Source organism: Bombina bombina, chromosome 2, assembly GCF_027579735.1.
Source record: "Bombina bombina isolate aBomBom1 chromosome 2, aBomBom1.pri, whole genome shotgun sequence".
NCBI classification, from domain to species: domain Eukaryota; kingdom Metazoa; phylum Chordata; class Amphibia; order Anura; family Bombinatoridae; genus Bombina; species Bombina bombina.
Window position 1 is genome coordinate 1107987077 of NC_069500.1, and position 19564 is coordinate 1108006640.

Consider the following 19564-nt stretch of genomic DNA (forward strand, 5'->3'; position numbering starts at 1 on the left):
CACAAGGTGTGCAATACTCAGAGACATGGCCAAGGTAAGAAAGGCTGAAAGACGACCACCACTGAACAAGACACACAAGCTGAAACGTCAAGACTGGGCCAAGAAATATCTCAAGACTGATTTTTCTAAGGTTTTATGGACTGATGAAATGAGAGTGAGTCTTGATGGGCCAGATGGATGGGCCCGTGGCTGGATTGGTAAAGGGCAGAGAGCTCCAGTCCGACTCAGACGCCAGCAAGGTGGAGGTGGAGTACTGGTTTGGGCTGGTATCATCAAAGATGAGCTTGTGGGGCCTTTTCGGGTTGAGGATGGAGTCAAGCTCAACTCCCAGTCCTACTGCCAGTTTCTGGAAGACACCTTCTTCAAGCAGTGGTACAGGAAGAAGTCTGCATCCTTCAAGAAAAACATGATTTTCATGCAGGACAATGCTCCATCACATGCGTCCAAGTACTCCACAGCGTGGCTGGCAAGAAAGGGTATAAAAGAAGAAAATCTAATGACATGGCCTCCTTGTTCACCTGAGCTGAACCCCATTGAGAACCTGTGGTCCATCATCAAATGTGAGATTTACAAGGAGGGAAAACAGTACACCTCTCTGAACAGTGTCTGGGAGGCTGTGGTTGCTGCTGCATGCAATGTTGATGGTGAACAGATCAAAACACTGACAGAATCCATGGATGGCAGGCTTTTGAGTGTCCTTGCAAAGAAAGGTGGCTATATTGGTCACTGATTTGTTTTTGTTTTGTTTTTGAATGTCAGAAATGTATATTTGTGAATGTTGAGATGTTATATTGGTTTCACTGGTAAAAATAAATAATTGAAATGGGTATATATTTGTTTTTTGTTAAGTTGCCTAATAATTATGCACAGTAATAGTCACCTGCACACACAGATATCCCCCTAAAATAGCTATAACTAAAAACAAACTAAAAACTACTTCCAAAACTATTCAGCTTTGATATTAATGAGTTTTTTGGGTTCATTGAGAACATGGTTGTTGTTCAATAATAAAATTAATCCTCAAAAATACAACTTGCCTAATAATTCTGTACTCCCTGTACTTCCTATTCCCCATAGAAGTCGCATAGCAGAATATGTTCCATTCATTCATAAAAACATATTTCTACATATATCTGATGGAATTTTGGTACAATATATATCTATACCTATATATAGTTATACTGTAGATATATACAAATATATATAGGAATATCTATAAAAATACATAGAGCATATTCTGCTATGTGCAGGACATTGGAATATTTAAATACACACTATAAAACTTTATTAAAAATGAATATTTCATAAATATGTTTTTACATGTTTTCATCTACTTAACTGCAAAGGCCTCCAATGCACTTATACAGTATACATTTCTATATGTATGTACATATGTATTTATGTGTTTTTATGTGTATATTTGTCTGTAAATACATATATACACTAGACATGTGCATCGCTAACATTTTTGTTTTGTTTTCTTTCGTTTTTATTAGTTAAATAAATAATTTTGTTTCGGCAAATTAGTTTAGTTAAGTTTAAAAAAAAAACTGTTTTGGCAATAGTTAAGATAAGTTAATCGTTTTTTCGGATCCATTCGTTTTTTCGGATCCATTCTTTATTTCTATGCATTATTCTATTCTGAAGTTTAGAATAGAATAATGCATATGAATAAAGAATGGATCCGAAAAAACGAAAGGATCAGAAAAAACGATTTAATTTAACATAACTAATTTGTCAAAAAATTATCTAAAACTGCCTCCACCACCCATATCGCGGACACTAAATAAAGCTATTAACCCCTAAACCACCACCCCCACATCGTCAACACTACCTAAACCTATTAACCCCTAAACCGCACCCCCCACATCACCGACACTAACTAAATCACTAATAAAGCTATTAACCCCTAAACCGCCGTTCCCAAACATTGCCAACACTAACTAAACCTATTAACCCCTGAACCACAGTTCCCAGACATTGCCGACACTAACTAAACCTATTAACCCCTAAACCGCCGGCCCCCACATCGCAACAACCTAAATTAAACTATATTAACCCCTAAACTTGTAATGTTAGGTTTTTTATTTTTGTAATGTTAGGTTTTATTAGTGTAAGCTTAGGTTTTATTTTTATTTCACAGGTAAGTTTGTATTTATTTTAACTAGGTAGTTAGTAAATAGTTATATTGTAGCTAGCTTAGGTTTTATTTTTATTTCACAGATAAGTTTGTATTTATTTTTAAATAGGCAGTTAGTTAATAATTGTAACTTTAATTTAGGTATATTTTAATTATGTTACTGTTACGTGGTGTTAGGTTTAGGGGTTAATATAGTTTAATTTAGGTTGTTACGATGTGGGGGATTAATAGGTTTAGTTAGTGTTGGCGATGTGGGTGTACAGCGGTTTAGGGGTTAGGGTGTACAGCGGTTTAGGGGTTAATAGGTTTAGTTAGTGTCGGCGATGTTTGGTAACTGCGGTTTAGGAGTTAATAGGTTTACTTAATGTCGGCGATGTTTGGGAACTGCGGTTTAGGGATTAATAGGTTTAGTTAGTGTTGGCAATGTTTGGGAACTGCGGTTTAGGGGTTAATAGGTTTAGTTTGTGTCGGCAATGTTTGGCAACTGCAGCTTAGAGGTTAATAGGTTTAGTTTGTGTAGGTGATGTTTGGGAACTGCGGTTTAGGGGTTAATAGCTCTATTTTGTGATTTACTTAGTGTTGGCGATGTCGGGGAACTGCGGTTTAGATTATAACAATAAAAAATTCTGAATATGAATAATGGATCTAAAAATTCGGAAACTAATTTATTCATTTTCAGATTTTTTGGGGATTTTCTGATTCGGGAATTCGGATGCATTCGAATCTCCGAATCGGCCAATATTTGGCTGAAAATGAAATTCAGCCGAAACAAACGCACATGTCTAATTTACACATTTAAAACATAAATACATATATACACACATACAAACATATATATTTATATATATATGCTAAAAACATAAGAACAATTATTGCATTGCATGTATTTACAATATCATATATTTAGACATTTAATTCACATACCTGTCGATTTATCCAACCAAAAGGCCTGTTTTACATTTCCTTCCAAAATAGAAAATGTTATTTTTCCATTCTTTCCTTTATCTGGATCCTCTGCCACTATGTGATGTACAAGGGAACCTACTTCTGCATCTTCAATTACAGACACAAGATGCAATGATACAAAGTGTGGGCTGTTGTCATTGATGTCCAGAATTACAATTCTTGCTGTCATTGAGCTTTGTCGTTGTTGTGTAATATTAAAGGCTTGGTCTGTTGCTGTCACTGTAAGGACAAAATATTCTCTTGTTTCTCTGTCAAGTTCAGTGGTTGTGGTCAAGATACCTTCCCATTCATGAATATGAAATTGATTTCCAAAAATTTCATCAGCATTTAAGGAATATTTAACCTTGCTGTTCTGCAAACTTCCATCTCCATCTTTTGCTCTAAATGTATACACTAGAGTCCCCACTGGAACATTTTCATCAATATCTATGACTACAATGGGATCAAGAAAGACTGGAGAGTGATCATTTTGGTCTTCTATCTCGATCTTAATGAAAACAGAATGATTTTGGGGAGCAATGTTACTGTAGTCACGTATGCTTACACTAATTGTATATTGAGAGTTAGTTTCATAATTCAATTGCTTGGATAAATATATGTCTCCAGTAGACCTGTCAATCACAAAAGGACCATTACGGTCTTCATTGGCTATTTCATACTGCAATTTCTTATTCCCAAAAAGTTTATTGTCGTGTACATTTATGAAGCCAATCACTTGTGCAGGTTCAATATTTTCTGGTACTTTTAAGTACATAACTTCAGGTAAGGTAAGTGATCTCACTTTAGGTGCTGGAATGATCTGGAAAACAAACAAAAATGTTTTACTTCAAACAATATTCAACAGTAAACATATAGTAGAAGATTAATGCAAATTGTTATAAATATTGAGTGATTTTTAGATTTTGTATTTAACATTTATTATTTTGTCTTATTAATTTAGCAATGCATCAATTGTTTGGCAAATTTGCTTTTCAAAAATATATTGATTCTGCATAATGCAATTATCATGGATTTATTAATTGGTGATGACATAGGGCTTGATTTATCAAGCCTTCTCCTCCCCTACGACTGCAGGTTCTCACAAGAGAACCTGCAGTCAAAATGTATTAAGCAGCGGTCATCAGACCGCTGCTTCCTACCCTCTTCCCCACCTCTTAGGTGTAGAATTTTAATCTCCTCGTCCGATGGGAAGATTAACAGCTCCTACCCAAGAGTGATTGGCTGTGTGTGGGTAGGGGCGGTGTTGCATGCGAGCGCAAAATAGCACTTGCATGCAATGGTTAATTTCGGCAGCGGTTTGCTACCCGCCAGAGGAGAGCTGGGGCGGACAGGGGAGAATATGTATGCCCCTGTTTGCCCTCACTTGATAAATCGAGTCCATAATAGTGCTACTCTTTACATTGCGGTCTATGGAAACTGTGTGTTCCCTGTAAATATATATGTATATGCTTATATACATATATATTTATGTGTTAATATGTGTATATATACATATTAACACATTATTATATATGTATATATTCATATACATATATATCTAAAAATGCTGCCCATCGCTGTGCTACTTATTCTCTTAGTTGCGCGAGGTTCTGATGCCGTCTCTGACAGCATTAAAACGAGGCTCCCATAGGAGCCTATGAAAGCTCTTGTGAGCGCAATGCTTCCTAGCAATGCAAATTATTATGTGCTGGTATTACATAGTGGAGTGCAAATATCACTTGAACGCAAGGGATATTTAGCGCTCCACTTTTAATCTAGCCCTATATATTTAAAAGTAGACAAGATTTCGGGATATTACTCCCTTAAATAAAATAAGTATCATTGATCAATGTAATTTTCTTATTATTATGGTATATTTCTATCTATCTATCTATCTATCTATCTATCTATCATCTATCTATATTTTATATATAATGCAAGTGTATAATTTATATAGTAGGCAATGGTTATAGCTTAGTAAGTTTTCTTAATGTAGTATGAGGGATTACAAAGTATTTTTTAACTAGATAAAAGCAAACATTTTGGAAAATGTGTTAAAAATAAAGAATATTTACCACACTTGTTTTAAGCAAATGTACATTCATGATTGCAAAAAATGGCATTGTTTCACTTTGTCATAGGTAACATTCAATTATAAAATATAACTGTAAAATATTAATATGTCAGCCTTAATTCTATGGAAACAAACCGAAGCAAATATTAAAAATAAAACATTGCTTATAAAATCTAGTACCTTTCTGTATGATTTCCACTAAAGTTTTATTTACATTCAATTAGAAACAAGATTCTTTTCAGAACCAGTATTTCTTTACTCCTTTTATCCTTGTTTTTTTTTTTTTTTTTTTATTATTAAATATGCAATATGGTTAACAATTTAAATGAATAACTGTAAAAGTTACGTGATGTCCATACCTGAATATTAATAACTGCATGTTCTTGCAGAGGGGGCGTTCCTTGATCACTTGCTGTGATTATTAATCGATACTGATATTTTTGACTGGATGGAAGAGTCTTGTTTGTCCATACTTCACCATTAATAGAATTAATAATAAAATGACTGGAATTGTCATCTGCAAAATATATCAAATGAATAATTATGAGATGAACACTGTCAAAGTTGAATGACGACAAACATTTCAAGTGTTATGGCATTGCAGAGGTAAAAAATCCAGGTAGATTAAAATGTTATGTGAATACTAGAACCTCACTCCAGAGAAGACCATGATATCCAAGCAAACATAAAACAAGACCAGTAGTGTTCAAATCAGAGGGCACTCAACTCAAAAAAACAAAACACAGAGTCCCAAAATAATATCCTTTTGAAGATATAGACGTTCCAACAAAATGTTCATCAGTGGTCTCTATTCCCCAGGTACACTATTCAGCAGACTACTACAAAGACATAAAGGAAAGAGGGTCGCACATAGTGTACAATTTTCAAAAACAGCAGGATGACCTTTCAGTTTAAAAATCCATAACAATTATCATTTTGTCATTTTCTGTGACTAACTATTAGAGTGTGTGATTTGCGAAAGGCACTAAACTATAGTTTCTAAATGTTGGTCCTGTTTTCAAAATATCAACTAACTTCACTTAATGTATGCAAAAATCGCTATAAATTACAGGTATATTTAATTTAATAGATCTAAAATCGACTCTATCATACATCAAATTTCATTTCTTACGTTGTTCAGTATTTATTCTTCTTCTACTATTGCCCTTTTTTTGTAGTTATCTGCTCAGATATATTACCAGTTAATCTAAACGCCTACACATTGTAAAAAGGTTCTTACATGCATCATTAGCAAATATTTGCAGCATAACATTTAAATAATGTTATTTTCACAAAGCAACATTTTTAACTCTAGGTCTTATGATATTTTGTTTTCTTTAGTGCACAAAGGATTTATCAGTACTTGTCACCATTTTTTTATGTTTTGTTTTCACTTGGAATAAAATGTAAGTAGCCATGTGACATGCTATTTGCCGCAGTTTAATATGGCAGGGGATGCTAGTCCGCCTCTCTCTTGTACAGCGTAGATATGACCATTGTTAATATTAAGTGCCTCCCCATGGGGTGGCAGAGCAGTTGGATGTAGCTCTGGGGGCGTGGGGTTCCTTAGAGCAGGGTGGTTAAGAAGGAAGTAATGGACAGAGCAGAATTCCTGTGCTGTGTCCAGGCATATGCAAATATGCTTAAAAGAAAAAAGTTACGGCCATGTTACAAAAGAAGAGAAAACAAAAATTTGGGTGATGAGGCTGGACTAGCACCGCTGGATTTTTTACTGTTATGGTTAATGTATTGTGAAAATTAACTTATATATGGTTGTATTAAGTTGTTTTTTAATAAACAAGCTGCGGCCAAAATTTTACCAAAATAAGGTTTTGTGTCATTGAGGCCCATTCGGAGCTTGAGGGCCCGTGGTTCTGGCGAATCTTCAGACTCGACAGAAACGCAAGTAAAGACTAAAGACCGCTGCTCCATAACCTGTCCACCTGCTCTGATGAGGCGGACAGAGATCGCCACAATTCAACCCGATCAAGTACGATCGGGATGATTGACACCCCCTGCTGGCGCGAATCTGCAGGGGGCGGCGTTGCACCAGCAGCTCACAAGAGCAGCTGGTGCAATGCTGAATACGGAGAGCGTATTGCTCTTCGCATTCAGCGAGGTCTGTCGGACCTGATCCGCACTGTCGGATCAGGTCCGACAGACTTTTGATAAATAGGCCTCATTATCTATTAGTGGAAGGGAAAAAAGTACATTTTGGAGGTGGTATGTTTCAAGTTATTAGGGCCGAGAGTCTTTCTCCCCTTTAATTTGTTCCCAATGATCCACTTTACCTGCTTGAGTGTATTAAATTATTTACAAGTAGCTCCTTTACCCTTATATTGGCATATGAAATTGTTGATTTAGCATGTGGTATCCCCACCTATTCTGAAAGTTTGTGGCCGCGCGTACCAGCTATAGATAAGCTTTGTAAACACAGCCAGCAGAAGAAATTACACTCCCAGTCGGATATAGCAGAGATAAGGTAATACAATGTTGATTTTCCATTGTTCTCTCAAAGTATTGGTGATTGTTTTAAGGACAGATATAAGATAAAGAAGCAGGTATATGTGCACAATGTGATACAGTAATGAGATCGGATTATACCTACAAGCTCAACCCATTTTATTAGGTTGTGGCTTCAAAACACAAAATCAGAGCTTTAATATACACAAATAAGCCTTAAAAAGCTAATTTTCATACATTTTTTACTCTGCAGTTGGTAAAAAAAGCAATTGTAAACACATTAAGGGAAAAACTATTTTACAGTATACTGTCCCTTTAATGACAATATTGCTGCTGCCAGACCGCAATGTTACAATGCATCAATGCCCTCTTAAACCTTAAACCTAGTGCTAACCATATCTCTGACTATAGCACTAAGCAATTGCGAATTAAAGCTTTACCCTTTTCAAAAGGACTGACAAGAGCTTATTCAAAGGTGTCTGCTAAACACCATCTATTCAGAACTAATCTGCTGCAATTAAAATAGCAATTACATAATAATTATTCATCATGACAAAACAATCAATTCCAATTACATAATAGTCAAACATTCTTAAAAAAATCAGTCCCCCTTATCATAATTTTTTTGTTTGAGGACACTAAGCAAATAAATGATGCATGTATAAAGTTAAAACCCTGTCTTATATTTCTCTAAGAACTGTCTTGCTGTAAGAATTCCTCAAACATTGAAGAAACAAAATATAGTGCATTGAAATCAAAACTGTTTTACTGTTGGGCAGTTGTGTATATTAAAAAGGGTTTCTTGGCTGATTTGCTCTCATGTTGGTCCTGTTATAAAATCATCTGTGTTTTGTTAGAACTTAAACGTACAGTAAACACCTGGCAACTACAAGACATTTCTGTTGTGTTACTATAGAATAACATATCAGCCAAGTCTAAATGCCTTTAACATAAATAAGTATCCCTTTTACTGCAATTGGTTTTCAATAGCCAAATTCCACCCATCATTTGCCTTATATGGAGAAGCCAATCTGGGATTTAGTCCGCAGACAGCAAGGCTGTCATAAAGTTAATATAAATGTATTGTTTTGCAGTTGTTATCTGATAAAGCCAATTAGGTATGAATATGTAGCAGAGTTAGCCTTTATATATCAGCAGGGTGCATTTCAATTTCTGAGAATTAGAAATTGCTCAATATTCAGAACTACATTACATGAAAACCAAGTACAAAATAATAAAAATAGCTACAAAATTGTAAACATTTGATATAAAAAGCTATAATGTATAATGTACACTTAAAGGGACAGTAAACTAAGAAATTATTGCATTCATTTTGCATATGCCAGATGTATTCAATATGTGTTTCATTCATCATTTTTCATATATAATAACTTTGGCACTAATATAATGTCCTCAAATGTTAACCCCATGGAATATTACCTGGCCGCCTACAGCTCAGTGACACGCAGCCTACACCAGCGCATGAAGACTATACTATCAATGCGTATCTTTTTCTCTGGCTCTGACGTATGCACATTTTTAATCAGTTAGGAAACTGCTTCAGTGGGAGGAAATGTAGGCAGGACAGAAATTTTATGTAGGCTGACCTAAATTAGTATTGTGCACTAATGGTTCTATAATAAAAAGTAAGTTAACTTGTATATAAATATTAACTTTTAGGGGAAAAATTATAGGGCTGGTATTTTTTTCATAAAAAGCAACACTGGCTAACATTTTGAAGAAGATACATTTACTGGCCCTTTAATAGTTTGCAACCTTACTTTAGAAAAATCACCATATATTCATATATTACTAAGAATTAAAGGGATATTAAACCCACAATTTTTTCTTTCATGATTCAGATAGATCATGCAATTTTAAGCAACTTTCTAATCTACTCCTATTATAAAATGTTTTTTGTTCTCTTGGTATCTTTATTTTAAAAAGCAGGAATGTAAAGCTTAGAAGCCAGCCCATTTTTGGTTCAGCACCTAGCAAGCGCTACCCAGGATGCTGAACCAAAAATGGTCCAGTTCCTAAGCTAACATTCCTGCTTTTTCAAATAAAGATACCAAGAGAATGAAGAAAAATTGATAATAGAAGTAAGTTAGAAAGTTGCTTAAAATTGGATGCTCTATCTGAATCATGAAAGAAATAATTTGGGTTTAATATCCATTTAATAAAAAATAATTTTACCTTTCTTGAATTCTTACCTGAAGTAAGTGAATATAACACAGTCCCGTTTTTACCAGCATCCGGATCCTTAGCATATATTCTTGTCACTAACACGCGTTCTGACTGTCCTTCCAACACCTTAAAAAGGAAAACATGCAATTAAATGTTGTAAAAAGCTAACTTTTGGAAAATACAAGAGACAGCCTACACCAAAATTTTTATTGTTTTAAAAGATAGACAATCCCTTTATTATTCATTCCCTAGTTTTGCATAACCAACACAGTTATATAAATATACGTTTTACCTCTGTGATTATCTTGTATCTAAAATAGGTAAAAGATTGCGATATGCTCCTCAGTTGAATAAAAACTTAAATTTATTGATACAGCTTAAAATACAAGTGGAAGCTTGCAGTAGAAGAGTATGTGGTAAAGCGCAGCACTGTGGCTTACGTGTTTCGGCTAACAAGCCATGATCATAGCCTGTTAATGCTTTACAGACTAGGATAATAGCCTTCACGTATAGTCATGCACCTGGAAACAATGTAAACAGATACCAAAATCATTTGTGTCACACCACAATAATCCTAAATAGAGCAATACATGTGTCTCAAAAAATGTAGGTGAATGATATAAATATATAGTAATGCATATATACTATTCTATTACTCTATCCATAAGATAATAAAGTCACCTACATTTTTTGAGACAAATGTATTGCTCTATTTAGGATTATTGTGGCGTGACACAAATGATTTTGTGTCACACCACAATAATCCAGTCCAGGAAAGCAGCACTGAACAGGAGAGGATGTACGGAGAACGGTAAGCCAAAGCTGTATTGTCTGTATTTGGCTTGGAAATTATTACAAAGTACTGGCAAAGGGGAGTTGAGTTTGTATGAAGCACGGGGCACACTTAAATTTAATTAATCTTAGTGAGGATTGTAATTGTTTGGGACTAAAAAACACTCATATCGTTATCTTTATATTTAATTATCTTGTATCTAAGCCTCTGCAAAGCCTCTGCAAACTGTCCCATTATTTCAGTTCTTTTGACAGACATGCATTTTAGCCAATCAGTGCTGGTTTATAGGAACTCCACGTATGTGAGCACAGTGTTATCTATATGACACACATGAACTAACACCCTCTAGTGGTGAAAAACTGTAAAAATGCCCTGAGAGAAGTGGCGGCCTTTAAGGGCTTAGAAATTTGCATATGAACCTCCTAGGTTTAGCTTTCAACTAAGAATATTAAGAGAACAAAGCAAAATTGGTGATAAAAGTAAATTGGAAAATTGTTTAAAATTACATGCCCTATCTCTGAATCATGAAATTTTATTTTGGACTAGACTGTCCCTTTAAAGGGATAGTAAACACCAAAAATGTTAATGTTTAAAAAGATAGATAATCCCTTTATTTACCATTCCCTAGTTTTGCATAACTAACACTGCTATAGAAATATACTAATTACCTTGTATCTAAGCTTCTGCAGAATGCCTCCTTATCTCAGATCCTTTGACAGACTTGCATTTCAGGCAATTAGTGCTGACTCTTAAATAACTCCACATGCATGTGCACAATGTTATCTATATGAAACACATGAACTAATGCCTTCTAGCTGTGAAAAACTGTCAAAAGCATTCACATAAGAGGCGGCCTTCAAAGGCTTAGAAATTAGCATATGAGCCTACCTAGGTTTAGCTTTTAACTAAGAATAACAAGAGAACAAAGCAAATGTGATGATAAAAGTAAATTAGAAAGTTGTTTAAAATTGCATGCCCTATCTGAATCATGAAAGTTTAATTTGGACTTTTCTATCCCTTTAATACAGCTTTTAAATTTAAAAACAATTTTTTTTATCAAGGAACCATAATATACAGTACTTCCTGTAAAACCCATTATGTTTTCACCAACTATATTTGCATTTTTATTCTCATATAATATCCCACATTTAAAAATATTATTAAGTAATATTTATTGGAAAATCTATTTTTTTAAATAAATGTACTAAAAATTAAAGAAAATGCTAAAATGTTTATATGCATGCTAATGAATTGCTATTTCTGCAACATGGATAAGCTGAAATATACATTTTAAATTTATTTTATTTCATTATTGCAAACTCAACAGCATCGTTTCCTTCTGAAAGAGATTATAGAATTTTACATTTGAGCTTGTATGTGCTTGTTTGGCAATTGATTAAGGAAAACCAAGTAGAAATGTTGTTTGCCCATAGGAAAGGGATGTTTATATAAGAAGAGAACATAAATTGTGGTTGAAAAATCAATATCTGTATCCATGAATGGACATCTGGTTAGTAATGATTAAAGCAAAGTAAAGGACCCAGACAGACTGTAGTTAACCTATCAGGGCTATGTGCAGTTGATCTGACAAGTCTAAAATAAACATGAATGTTCCCTGCTTCAATACTATGTAACTTTAGCTTCTATTGTTCCTGTCTATTAAATTACTGTACTTTGTTTCTAGGTTTATATGGCAAGACAGGATATTTGCTCTATGCCCTCTACTATCTTGTGAGAGTACAGCACCAAACCAATAAGATATGGTAATCCAAAATCCAAAGAGAACATGGAAACAGAGTGCATAACTCGCCCCATACAAGACAAAAGCCCATTTATGCTGCTTCTACACAGTACCAAGCCAATGGGGTCTATTTATTAAACTCCGGATGGCAGGGGCGTATTATGGCCTAGGCCAACTAGGCACGTACCCAGGGCAACAGATTGGAGGGGGGCAGAACTTTATAATGGCTCTGTGGGGAGTGGCAGAGTAGGGGCCTTAAATTAACCGTAGGGGAAAACCATTGGCCATGGTAGGCCATGGTAGGCACTCACATCAAGTGTGTGTCCCTTTATTAGTGCCCCAACCCTCCTGAGCTCTACATGTTGCGAGTCCTCCTACTGCTGCAGTTCCTATCCAGGAGGCAACAGCAAAGCACAGTAGCACTTGTGTGGAAAAAATACAGTAACTCCACAACTAGCGCTATATTCAAATGCCACCCTCAAGTGAAAGTCTGCTCTCTCCCTCAAGCAGGACCTGCAATTGCAGTTCCTACCCGGAGTTGTGCAGAGCACTTATCTAGAAGCAGCACGCTGGAAGGATGGGGAGGTGTTACCAGGGAGCCAATGGCTTATTTAGGTTTTGTGCTGCCCTAGGCACTAAAAATTCTGCTCCCCACCCAATGGTTTTAGGCCTTTTTTTTCCCTTCATATTATTTTTGGTCAGTGTGTAAAAAAAAAGTTTTCATAACAATTCAAAAGAAAATGGGCTAGCAAAACACTTGCATACAGGTGGGTTGAATTGCATGCATCTCATACCATTTTCTCCCTGAGAGAAGGGAGAGAAAAGAAGAGGAGGGGAGAAAAGGGAGGAAAAGAAAAGAAGCGAGAGAGAGAGATAAGAAAAGTGGGAGGGAGAGGGAAAAGGGGGAGGTAAAGAAGGGAGGAAAAGAAAGGAGTGAAAGAAGGGAGCAAGTGGGGAGTTGAGAGAATGAAGGAAGAGAGGGATGGAGGAAAATAAATAAGGGAGGGAGTTAAGGGAGGGAGTATGGGAGTTAAGGGAGAAAGGGAAAGAAGGGATAGAGGAAGGGAGGGAAAGAAGAATACAGTTTGAAACAATCACCACCCTTCACATGCAAAAACATACAGTAATTACCATAATTCAAGTAATGAAAATGTAAGTGTCTGTTTACAATTTACTCTGTGGGTTCATGAATGCAGAGAAAGCTAACTATTAGTAGCTAACATACATTAGCGCTGAGAGTTTATGATTAGACATCACAAGCTGATCTAAGCAGTGCACAGATACATCCAGTCTGTTAGTTACTAAGACCTGCAATAAGCACTGCACTCGCAGACCCACCACATCTGACAAGGGGAGGCAGTATATCGGCACAAGATCTTCTCCTCCAGCCTCACCTTGTAAGCATATCCTGGCTCTAAATAAAGAAGCATTGCCTGTGAAGAGCGACCTTAATCAGCGCACATGCTTTGCCTTCTCTGTAAAAGCCTGCACTTTATCACTCACTGTACTGTGTGCTGGCTTTTAGAGAGAGGATAGGACAGCTGTGCTGCCCCTCCCAAATCTGCTGCCCTAGGCACCGGCCATGTTGGCCTAGGCCATAATACGCCCCTGCAGGGACCACACCAGACAACAGGTCAGCAGTGCTCCTCTGTGCTCCTGTGCTCTCCCCCACCCCACTCATCAGATGCCGAGTCAGATTTCTATGAGGAGATCGAAGTGAGCTGCAATCCAGACTGTTCCTCAGCCAGCGCTGAATACCCACACAGCAAAAGTACCTGCTTCCTACACCACCCCTACTCTGCCGCACTGGCAATGCTATGTGCCAGGCGCAAGCCAGGCACAAAGCTGTTGGGCATCACGTCATAATATTTTTATTTATTTATTTATATATACTGTATATATATATATATATATATATATATATATATATATATATAGGTATCCAAAACACCAGAACTCGCCCACAGAGGAAAACTGCCTGGGTGCAAATTTGTAGAAGATATGCAGCCAAAAGAAAATGCACTCTCAGGACTTTCATAAACAAGTTACTTTTATTTCTGTAACGTTTTCGGAGGTCTTGCCTCCTTCATCAGCATCTATTCCTAGTGTAACATTCAAGATCTCCTGGTTCCCTGATTTATAAAAACTAAAGCAACAAGGCCAAATTATACTCCCATATAGAAATAGAATATATATATATATATATATATATGCAGCCAAAAGAAAATGCACTCTCAGGACTTTCATAAACAAGTTACTTTTATTTCTGTAACGTTTTCGGAGGTCTTGCCTCCTTCATCAGCCAATCGGATTGAACTTGATTCTGATTGGCTGATTGGAACAGCCAATAGAATGCGAGCTCAATCTGATTGGCTGATTGGATCAGCCAATCGGATTGAACTTGATTCTGATTGGCTGATTCCATCAGCCAATCAGAATATTCCTACCTTAATTCCGATTGGCTGATAGAATCCTATCAGCCAATCGGAATTCGAGGGACGCCATCTTGGATGACGTCATTTAAAGGAACCGTTATTCGTCGTTCAGTCGTCGGCCAGGATGGATGTTCCGCGTTGGAGGTCTTCATGATGCTGCCGCTTCGCTCCGGATGGATGCCGCTTGGATGAAGACTTCAATCGGATGGAAGACGTCTTCTGCCCCGCTTGGATGAAGACTTCAGCCGGATCATGGACCTCTTCAGCCCCCCGCTTGGGCTTGGATCAGGACATCGGAGGAGCTCTTCTGGACGGATCGGTGTGATACCCGGTGAGGTGAAGACAAGGTAGGAAGATCTTCAGGGGCTTAGTGTTAGGTTTATTTAAGGGGGGTTTGGGTTAGATTAGGGGTATGTGGGTGGTGGGTTGTAATGTTGGGGGGGTATTGTATGTTTTTTTTTACAGGCAAAAGAGCTGAATTTCTTGGGGCATGCCCCGCAAAGGGCCCTGTTCAGGGCTGGTAAGGTAAAAGAGCTTTGAACTTTAGTAATTTAGAATAGGGTAGGGCATTTTATTATTTTGGGGGGCTTTGTTATTTTATTAGGGGGCTTAGAGTAGGTGTAATTAGTTTAAAATTGTTGTAATACTTTTCTTATGTTTGTAAATATTTTTTTATTTTTTGAAACTTAGTTCTTTTTTATTTTTTGTACTTTAGCTAGTTTATTTAATTGTATTTATTTGTAGGAATTGTATTTAATTAATTTATTGATAGTGTAGTGTTAGGTTAATTGTAGGTAATTGTAGGTAGTTTATTTAATTAATTTATTGATAGTGTAGAGTTAGGTTTAATTGTAACTTAGGTTAGGATTTATTTTACAGGTAATTTTGTAATTATTTTAACTATTTTAGCTATTAAATAGTTCTTAACTATTTAATAGCTATTGTACCTGGTTAAAATAAATACAAAGTTACCTGTAAAATAAATATAAATCCTAAAATAGCTATAATATAATTATAATTTATATTGTAGCTATATTAGGATTTATTTTACAGGTAAGTATTTAGCTTTAAATAGGAATAAGTTATTTAATAAGAGTTAATTAATTTTGTTAGATTTAAATTATATTTAACTTAGGGGGGTGTTAGTGTTAGGGTTAGACTTAGCTTTAGGGGTTAATACATTTATTAGAATAGCGGTGAGCTCCAGTCGGCAGATTAGGGGTTAATGTTTGAAGTTAGGTGTCGGCTATGTTAGGGAGGGCAGATTAGGGGTTAATACTATTTATTATAGGGTTAGTGAGGCGGATTAGGGGTTAATAACTTTATAATAATAGCGGTGCGGTCCGGTCGGCAGATTAGGGGTTAATAAGTGTAGGCAGGTGGAGGTGACGTTGTGGGGGGCAGATTAGGGGTTAATAAATATAATATAGGGGTCAGCGATGTTAGGGCAGCAGATTAGGGGTACATAGGGATAATGTAAGTAGCGGCGGTTTACGGAGCGGCAGATTAGGGGTTAATAATAATATGCAGGGGTCAGCGATAGCGGGGGCGGCAGATTAGGGGTTAATAAGTGTAAGGTTAGGGGTGTTTAGACTCGGGGTACATGTTAGAGTGTTAGGTGCAGACGTAGGAAGTGTTTCCGCATAGCAAACAATGGGGCTGCGTTAGGAGCTGAACGCGGCTTTTTTCCAGGTGTTAGGTTTTTTTTCAGCTCAAACAGCCCCATTGTTTTCTATGGGAGAATCGTGCACGAGCACGTTTTTGAGGCTGGCCGCTTGCGTAAGCAACTCTGGTATCGAGAGTTGAAGCTGCGTTAAATATGCTCTACGCTCCTTTTTTGGAGCCTAACACAGCCTTTATGTGGACTCTCAATACCAGAGTTATTTTTATGGTGCGGCCAGAAAATAGCCGGCGTTAGATTTTCGGGTCGTTACCGACAAAACTCCAAATCTAGCCGTAAGTCTTTTGGTTGACCCACTACTGAGAAGTCCTGTGAGTGCTTTCTTCCACTGAGGTATATATATATATATATATATATATATATATATATATATATATATATAGTGACAGCCAGTGCTATTGATCAGAACTCAGAGAGAAAAGTGCCCCTGAGCTAAACTGAACCTTTCTGATATTTTTTTTTAATATTAGAGGCCAGCAGATGGTGCTGTTAGATGAAGAGATCTCGTGTTCTGCACTGATATTTGCTCTCTAATCACCAGCCTGAGCTTCCGCCCTGCAAGTTACCTGCTCTATTTTACATGAAGGTGATATGCTGCTGCATGTACAGGATTCTATTTTTCATTAGGTTAGTGGAATTGGAATGGTTGTACTGTAGTGTGTAGGGTTAGGTAAAGGAATCCGTGTAATTGTATTGTAAATTCTTATGTGTGTGTTTTTGTATATGTGTGTATTTGTTCATGTGTATGTGCATGTGTGTATATATGTGTAGGTGTGTGTATGTGCATGTGTCTATATATGTATAGTTGTGTATATGTGCATGTGTGTAGTTGTGTGCATGTGTGTATATGTGTATGTGCAGATGTGTGTTTATGTATATGTGTGTATATGTGCATGTTTGTGTATGTATGTGTACATGTGTGAGTGTTTGCTGTGAGTGGCAGAGTAGTGAGCAAACAACTGTTCTACACCTCTGTACCTCAAAACTTCATTACATTAAATGTAAAATATATAATTTTCTTTTATATCGTTGATCGTTTTCTTTAATGCGCAGAACAGTGACGAAACTACGGGTGGGCCCGCAAGGGTGGGGGCCCAGCTTAAAAAAAATAATATATTTTTTTTTTTTACAATAAAAAACGTTGACCTGCCACTGCCTGCACTGATATCATGTGAGTGTGACATGATGCTTCACTAGTGTCTCTGAGTACAGGGGTTAGTATTTCTGTTTTACCCATTGGTGTTTATGTGTGTGTGTGTATGTGTGTATGTGTGTATGTATGTATGTGACTGTGTGTGTATTTATGCATGTATGTGTGTATGTGTGTATGTTTGTGGAGCCAGCAAATTACAGACCTTGTTACTACAGCATGGGGGGGCAGGGGGTAAACAGTGTCAGTCTATACAGTACCACTATATACAGTACGGGGGGGCTGGACCATGTCACAGACTACTGTGGTCACTTTATAAAGTACTGGGGTGGGTAGGGTCAGGCCAGCCATCTCACCGGCAGACTACTTACTTTGTCACTGACTCACTATATACAGTACTGGTGGGTTAAACAGTGTCACTATATACAGTTATAGGGGGTCAGACCATCTCACAGACTGTGGGCACAGGGTACCTCCTTTTGCAGACATGTAATCTGATTCACATTTTTTTCTTTGTTTTAATTATATATATATAAAAAAGATATATATCAAATTCACTTTTTTGGGGGGTGGGGGGGGCCCTTCTTAGATTCTTGCACCTGGGCCCTGTGGTTTCTAGTTACGCCTCTGGCGCAGAACCAACACTTTCTATCATCATAGTGCCAAAATATATCAATACATCCAGCTACTTAAACCTTGTCACAATATTTTTTGAAAATCTTAATTTCAAACATTTTACAACATTACTTTTTCTGCCTTTGATACCATAAGAGCGTTCATATAAATATGTATTTTAATATTTTAAAGTCTACAAACCTGTTGGAAATTCTATGGCTGTCATTTGGGGACATTATTGTATGTTTAGTCCATTTTAAATTACAGGAGAAGCTGTTTATGGCGGAGGATTGAAGTATTCAGAATTTCTGGTAACTTTCTGGTAACCCTCGAAGCATAATTCTCACCTTTAAATTATTACAGTAAATTTTCAATTATTCAGATTTTTTTTCTAAAATTACTTCTCAAGTGATCTACCACTCCTGGAATCAAATTTTTGCTCATTTTTGCAGTTTTTAGCACATTTTAAATTTTGTTTACATAAAATATATGAAGTAGCTACTTAGAACTAAAACAGGTTCAGTCTGTAAATTACAGCAAATTATGTTACATGTTTTTCCTCTAGATGGCGCTAGCATTTCAGGAATCAGACAGTTCTTACACTAGGTTCCCTTCAATGTGAAGACTAAATAAAGCTATAAATCAACATACCTTGATGTTTAGCTGTTTTCCTCTCGGCAGCTGTGGAAAGTATGGTTTGTTATCATTGAGATCTGAAATCCTGATGTAAACAGTGGTTGTAGCAGTACGGCGAGGAGTGCCGTGGTCAGTCGCCAGTATTGTCAGCTGATGATGAGATTTCTGTTCATGATCTAATGCTGCACAGTTTATAATTTCACCTAAAATGTTCAAGAAAGAATAAGCCGCATCATCATTCAATATTCTGACAAACTCCTATCGCTTTTGATTAGATAAATAGATAAATAGATTACTAAAATCGTTTTGAATATATTCCTCAGTTTAATTTGCTTTGATAAGAGCTAGACCTTATGGAGTCATAATATTAATTTACATAATGCTGATTAAAATTTGCAGTTAAAATTATGAAGGTATCATAAATCCTTAAGGAAATTGCAAATGTTTCTTCATGCACATTAGATGGAGCACAAATGGATTCTTGGTATAAAGTTGCAATAAAAAACCAAAACATTTTAGCTACCCGAGGTCATTCATTCAATGGAGGTGAAATTATTTAATGATAGAAATACAGTAGAATTATGTTTCACAACATTTTAATTAATTTCCAAGGATGGCCATAAAGCGGGTGTCCATTACCCTGATCTATTTTACTAAGCTAAATCTAAATGCATGACTATAGCTTTAGATACTATAGGACCATC

At 36.4% G+C, this 19564-nt stretch overlaps 1 protein-coding gene across 1 annotated transcript in view; it reads right to left on the reverse strand.

Moving 5' to 3' along the window:
* Positions 1–19564, reverse strand: part of DCHS2 (dachsous cadherin-related 2) — a 546419-nt gene that overhangs the window by 120872 nt on the left and 405983 nt on the right. Inside the window, exons 8-11 of the mRNA XM_053700224.1 lie at positions 18876–19063; positions 9836–9935; positions 5519–5676; positions 3065–3905 (exon numbers count right to left, since the gene is read on the reverse strand). Of these exons, the coding sequence (XP_053556199.1) occupies positions 3065–3905; positions 5519–5676; positions 9836–9935; positions 18876–19063 (1287 nt within the window). The remainder of the gene's footprint in view (positions 1–3064; positions 3906–5518; positions 5677–9835; positions 9936–18875; positions 19064–19564) is intronic.